The sequence below is a fragment of the Magallana gigas genome, chromosome 7 (assembly GCF_963853765.1).
Source record: "Magallana gigas chromosome 7, xbMagGiga1.1, whole genome shotgun sequence".
Taxonomy (NCBI): domain Eukaryota; kingdom Metazoa; phylum Mollusca; class Bivalvia; order Ostreida; family Ostreidae; genus Magallana; species Magallana gigas.
The window spans coordinates 50,493,991-50,501,161 of record NC_088859.1 but is presented as its reverse complement, the minus strand read 5'-3'; the positions used below and the strand labels follow the sequence as shown (position 1 = coordinate 50,501,161).

The 7,171-nt window shown below is 33.2% G+C and overlaps 1 protein-coding gene across 1 annotated transcript; it reads right to left on the bottom strand.

Moving 5' to 3' along the window:
* Positions 1-1,260: 1,260 nt before the first annotated feature.
* Positions 1,261-6,557, bottom strand: LOC105327706 (uncharacterized). The gene is made up of 10 exons (XM_011428314.4): positions 6,366-6,557; positions 6,206-6,256; positions 5,936-5,981; positions 5,507-5,608; positions 5,023-5,181; positions 4,333-4,386; positions 2,541-2,648; positions 2,272-2,364; positions 1,842-1,892; positions 1,261-1,479 (listed from the first exon to the last, which is right to left on the bottom strand). Exons 1-10 carry the CDS (start codon positions 6,534-6,536, stop codon positions 1,418-1,420), a joined length of 897 nt encoding a protein of 298 aa, XP_011426616.3. The 5' UTR covers positions 6,537-6,557; the 3' UTR covers positions 1,261-1,417.
* Between the last annotated feature and the right edge of the window lie 614 nt (positions 6,558-7,171).

The window sequence follows — 7,171 nt, the reverse complement described above, 5'->3', positions numbered from 1 at the left end:
ATATTTTATGGAAGTAATTTTCTTTGGAGATGATGGAGATTTAATTTCGAAGAATGCCATTCGTGAAAGAAATGCAAGCTATTTAAGAAGCTGTATCGATACTGAAATGTAGCGCAACAGCTTGAAAACAGGATCATTCATTTATTTCAATCTCAACACCATTGCACAATGGTACACAGAGATTATAATAATACAATATGTGGTATTTCTTAATAATTAACAATGCATGCGTAAGAGAGAGAGAGAGAGAGAGAGAGAGAGAGAGAGAGAGAGAGAGAGAGAAAGAGAGAGAGAGAGAAACCCATATACAACTCTGACTCGTTAATACAAATGTGAAGTATGGGGGAAGTATGGGGGATCAGATTATAGAATGTTATTTATTAAGAAATTAGCATAAATGGCAAACATCGTTTGCTTATATGAAATCGCTGATCAATGCATAATTAATGCAAAAATATTGGACTACTCAACGTGCTAAATTAATTGTTCATTTTTTTTTTCATTTTATGCGTGTATGTATGTATCCTTTGAATCTGCATGTTGTAAAAACTTTTTCGTTTGAAAATACAGGAGATTAAAGGAAGATACATACTTTGAACAAAAGGTATTCATGCATTTTTCGTCATTTTTGAATTTGGTGTATATATTTTCCAAAACAATTTGACCAAATACTTTCTTTAGGAACATAACATCAAATCAACCAAATTGGCAACTAGGATCGCCTTCATCAATATTCTTGTTAAGTGCCTTCTATGAAGTAGGAAATATAGCCGGAGAGATAAAATTAGTTCGGAAGTTCTACACCGGAAGTGAGACTTCACGAGACTGTGCAGGCCTTTAAGAGTTTATCGCTCGAAACATAGCCAGACAAGAACGACTTTTGTTAGAAAATGATATCTTGTAAAGTTTGTAGAATTATCCCTTTTATACCATATACAGTTTAGATCTCAAAAAGCCTAGTCACCCGAGTTGTCCTCTATATACAAGCTTTTGTTGCAATATTCGAGCATGGTTTTGTCACTTTATATATTTCTGTGCACACTTGACCTTCGTTCCTAATAAAGAGCAAAGTATACGGACAAGCTTGAGAGATCGTTCCATTCGTTTTTAAAATCATCACTGATTGTTTTAATGTTATTGTATACATGTTTTAAAGATATCGTAAATATACTGATATTTTTGTTGTAATAATTTACTTTTTCATTTTTCTCATTTTTCATTTAGAAAATGGTGTTTAATCTAAATAATAAAGAGAAGAAATAGATGCACAAGATTTATATTCAGAAAGGTCAAGCAAGGATATAGTGTACAGTAAAAGGCATGACATAGACAAATTACTTGATAAAAACATATAATATGATATATTACAGCAAAAGAAGTTATTTCGATTTAAAAGGCAAACGGTAAAACAAAGGGTCTATTTTCTGTGTTTGATACCGGCAATGGCACTCTGCAGATAACGTTTTAATTCGTGAAGGTCTGTAAAATAAATAAATTTTTATTAGTGAAATCCAGAAAATAAAAGGTTTCCTGAAAGTTTCATCTATAGAAAAAACGACTCTGACATGTAATGTGTTTAAAAATATCTAAAACAGTACAAGAATTAATTAAATTACTTTATATTACCTCTAAAAGAGAAAGGGAAACAGATCTATGAGATTTTATGATCTCCTTAAAACCGTATTCAGATTTCAGCTTACTGCCATAGTAGCGTAATATCATTCAAATGTACAGAAAAATGCTGGTTATAATTTTGAAGACAATTTACGGGTTAAAACAAGCTGAATTTTCATTTTTCTAATATACATGATATACCAAAGAATCTAAAAACAAACACTCACTGTTTTCCTGGAGAAGTCTGGTAAATTCTCTCACCGATGGATTATCCGGCTCTGTCAACAAAGATGCCATAGTGTAATGATAATATATAAATAATAATTCATACTTATAAAACCAATGGTATTTCATGTTAGATTTAACATATTGATAATATATTTAATTCTACAAAATAAAAAAGTATTTTTTTTTACATAAAAAGGTATTTAAAAGTAATGTTTAAAATATAGACCATATGCAATTTGTGAATAGAAAAAATTGTTTTCAACAGATGTGAATAACCGTTTAAGAGTTTTTAAATGTTATTCTATTATTGTATTACAAACACTGTAAAGTGTACAAAATATAAAATTATATTTCAAGTGAAGATAAGTTACTTTCTGTACACAAAAAATATATCTTAATCCATTTAAATTCCAGAAAACGCTTCCATACCTTCAACTGCCAGGAAGATCATGTGTATGAATGTCAAAGCCCCTTTCATGTACCGTTCAAAACCATCCACGAAGTTGTCCACTGTATCAACATCTGAACATAACAAGGAATCGAAACTCAGGTGTATAGATAGAATATGTAGGATTTACTTCATCATCAGCAAAAATAGTAAGGATATCAGCAATATAAAACATAAGAGTATGCTGTGGTATTTCATGCTTATAGCGTAACAGGGATTAAACAAATAGTATGTCGGCGTCACTACATACCATGTTGGTCCACCGCCTCTACTGTTTTCACCATGAGAAATCGCCCACAGATAGCCAGTGTCTGTAGTTTGTCTACTGTATCGTCCCCAGTTCTCATGATTAGTGGACCTGAAGCAATCAACATATTGTTTAATTTCAATTCAGCAGGTAATACTTATAATATAGAGACTGATATTTTGTTTTCATGTAACAAAATTAGCTAATTACAAAAAACCCCTGATTTTTTATCGTTTTATGACAGACATGTTTGAAATATTTATTCTGTTTTTCTAGCAGACGGATCACAAACACTGTTACAAAACAAGAGTATATTCTTCAGGTGACAGCGTGTATACATCAGGGTAAACTAATAAGAACGATTAACATGAGATCATAAGTAGGAATATTCAAATAAAATATGAAATTAAAACTAAAAGGTCATGTACTTTTGCATTAAACAAAAGAATGAGTACATGTATCTATTTAAAATACGTAATTCATATATAAAACAAGAGGCCCATGGGCCACATCGCTCACCTGAGCAACAAAAGGCATGATAAAATCAGCTAAATGGAGTCATAGTATATGTGGACAATGTGGTATATTACATGTAGATCGTGTATGAATAGAAGTCCGTCCCCTCCCCATATTCTTGTGTTTATGATCCAGTCCCAGATGATTTTACAAGTATATCATGTTGAGCATTGCAGTTCTCAAAAAGATCCTTAACAATTGTTTATAAACGGGATATAAACCTACATAACACCCTGAACCCCTTATGAGGCCCAAGAATCATACAGGGGCTAAGGTCTAAACAATTTTAAAGAATCAGCAATAAGTCAAAATGCTTGCATATAAGTAAAACCACACATGATAACATTTCAGTTTTTGTAAATAATTAAGATGTTACCTTTGTACAACTAGATCCCCAATGTGGCCCCACCCTACTCCTCAAAATTTTGATTTTAACGAATTTGAATCCACACTATCTAAAGTTACCTTCACTTAAGGTATAGCTTTTCTAGGCAAATAGTTTTTTAAAAGATTTTAAGATTTTTCTTTATATATTCCTACGTAAAAATTTGCCCCCCTTCCCCTGTTGTGACCCCATCCTACCCCCGGGGGTCATGATTTCACAACTTTAAATCGACACTACCTGAGGATGCTTCCACAAAAGTTTCAGCTTTCCTGGCCAAATGGTTCTTGAGATGAAGATTTTTAAAGATTTAGTCTATATATTCCTCTGTAAAATTCGACACCCCCATTGTGGCCCCACCCTTACCCCGCAGGTCATGATTTTCACAACTGTAAATCTACGCTACCTGAGGATGCTTCCACAAAAGTTTCAGCTTTCCTGGCCAAATGGTTTTTAAAAAGAATATTTTCAAAGATTTACTCTATATATTCCTATGCAAAATTCGACCCCAAATTGTGGCCCCACCCTACCCTGGGGGGTCATAATTTTCACAACTTTGAATTTACACTACCTGAGAATGCTTCCACAAAAACTTTCAGTTTTCCTGCCAAATGGTTCTTGAGAAGAAGATTTTAAAAAATTTATCAATTTTTTTTAATAATTCCTAATTATCTCCCCTTGTAAAAGAGCGTGGCCCTTAATTTTCACAACTTTGAATCTCCTTTGCCTAAAGGTGCATTGTGCCAAGTTTGGTTGAAATTGGCTCAGCGGTTCTGTTGAGAATGTGAAAAGTTTACGGACAGATGGACGGACGGACAGACGGACGACAGACAAAATGTGATCAGAATAGCTCACTTGAGCTTTCAGTTCAAGTGAGCTAAAAAGAAAATGTCGTACTCTCTTGGCATTGAAGAACAATCCCTGGTAATGGTAGTCCTTTGACCAATTCCTCTGAAAAACAAAAACAAATATAATTTGTACTACAGTGTTTTAGCGCAGATCAAGTGGGATGGGGTTTCGAGGGGTCCGGGCTCACCTACCCACCCCCAAAAATTCAAAGTTCAAGTTTTGGTCTTCGTAATACGGACATTTGTTATTTCCACAATATATTTGTTTACATAATTTTGTAATTTTTCTCTCTAGACAATTAGAATTGAACATTTGGTTAAACAATATTATATTTCGCTCTACTATATTTAGATCTGTTTGCATTGGGGTAATTCTTTTGGTACGATCGTATATCAGTTTGGTCAAGTGTACCTATCATTTACTATAAAATGTCAAAAAATTGTTTAGTTTATTTTCAATACAATCATATAAACTGTCTGTACATTTTTTACATGTAAGGTATCTTCGAGTTTCTGCAATAACGTGCGGTTGTTTAGACAAGTCATGCATAAAGCTAGAAAGCAGTGAGGACAATTCATCCATACTAGTGTAGAACTTACTTTACATCTTTCTATCATGCTTAGAATTTTTCGGTAATGAAGTGTGACATATTACTAAAGTAATCATAATTAATTTCTGTTAAATTATAAATGGGTTAGTGTGTTTATTTTTTTTTCCACTTCAGATAAGGTCCAATACCTAAATTATTTTCATCTATGTCAAAGGACGCCAACAATTCTTCTAAGTCCTTTTCTTCTTCCTCTTCAAACTCCTCAATCTCTTCCTCAATCCCTGGGTCTGTGTCCCCCGTCGTTCTCTTTGCTTGAGTCATAGCATCAAAAATATGACACGAGATGGCTGCAAAAATTATATATTTTAAGAAGTCAGAATTTCACAGAGAGATTGTTGATGTCGAGTTTTATATACAAAAGAATTTTACAATAAAATTGGCAATAACAACTGTCAACTATCTCAAAAATGATAATAAAAACGATGCTGAAATTATACCACAGGAAATTTCATTACAATATTTACATTTACTTCAGTTGTCATAATTTATGGTCTATTTTGTGGATAGTCTTTATAGAAACTATCTACTGCAACCATGTCAATAATGTAAAAAAAATGATGATTCTAAGTACGGACGTTTTCTTCTAATCTTGCTCACATGGTCAATAATTACCTCTTGCCCAAAGCTCCGCAATATTCTTTACATCATTTAGATTATCCCTCATTTGTTTTTTGATATCAGTCATAACGTCAGTTGTAAGACCTTCCTCATGTTCTAAAAAAACGATAAAAAATAGAGTGGTGCATACAACAAATAGAAAAAAGACAGAATAAAAACCAGTGATACGAGAAAGGAAATACAATGAGAGGGACAGACAGACAGAATGAGAGACGGGCAGACAGACAGACGGGCAGACAGAAAGACGGACAGACGGACGGACAGACAGACAGACAGACAAACAGACAGACACGGACTGAAAATCGGAAAGACATATAAGAGAAAAGTAACTGATAAAAGGAAACAAAGAGATCAAAGAGATATAGAATAAGACGAACGGTCTAAATCAGAAAAGTATTATGGTAGTTCGGTGTATAAGCTAACCTTCAATGAAATTTTCTCTTGAAGTTCCAAGCAACGCCCATAAATCCTGCAAGAGATTTATGAACTTGACTGATTAAATCTATTGATATCACTATCTATCTATCTGAATTAATATATATTATAAAAATGGAAAATATACAAGCACACTTATCACAATTACAAATATTTTGCATTAATTTAAGTTTGATGGATATTAAAACCATGTAAGAAGTCTGTAAGTCTAGTAAACTAACTAATGGCAACCTCTAAACAACTTTTTATCCGACTTACCACAGCAGGCGGAGGCGGCGGGGGCGGGGGGTCCTGTCTCTTTACCTGAGGCTTGAACAAGAAAAAAAACAATATCCTGAGTTTGTGACAAAATTACGTCAATAAATTTGACCAATTTGTTTTTTAAACGTAAAAGGTACAACAAACAACAACAGCTTACCTTTCCTCCAACATTCAAATTATCTCCAGAAAATGACCTCTTCTTGAAGTTATTAAAAGATTGTCGCGATTTAAACAACGAGAATTTCTTCGCAGCCATATCCAAGCAGCTGGAATCGCTGATCAGGAAACAGACCGTAAGGAAACAGACGGAATACACTAGCCTCTCCATCTTGACTGTGGTCCTTAAACCACGAGTCGCCGCTTATATAACAACCTCTCACGTGATATCTTCTTTGGGTGAATACACTCAATAAGTCGGGTTAAAGGGTACCAGGAGAATATATTTTAGAATTAATTTGTTTTCCACCGTATTTTGCCTCTTTTCAATTGAATATAATAAAAATTACGAACTTTCGAAAGTGCGTTTAAAGTTTTTATTGCATTTAAACACCGATAAGTCACGATCTTATAAGTAACTGAATTTTAACTAAAACATTACACACTGCTGTGTGTTTGATGCCAAATTCACATAAATATAACCAAGATGTTACAATCTTAAAAGTGAATTGAAATATTTCTTATCTGAAAATCGATTAGTTCATTTCGATGTATTTAATAATAATTTTGCATGCACTTTGAATATTAAAAACACCATATTTCATTTCTACTTAATTCTTAACGTAAACTGCAAGCGTAAAATTTTTAACTTGAATTAAAACTACATTGTAGCTTTTGAAAATTATTTTATTGAATTTCAGTTTATTTTTGTTGCTTTGTATTCCGAACTACAAGAACACTAAACACTGTGCCGGATAATTATGCCAGTGCCAAGGTGGCATTTTTGCACCCGCTTAAGATGCAGTT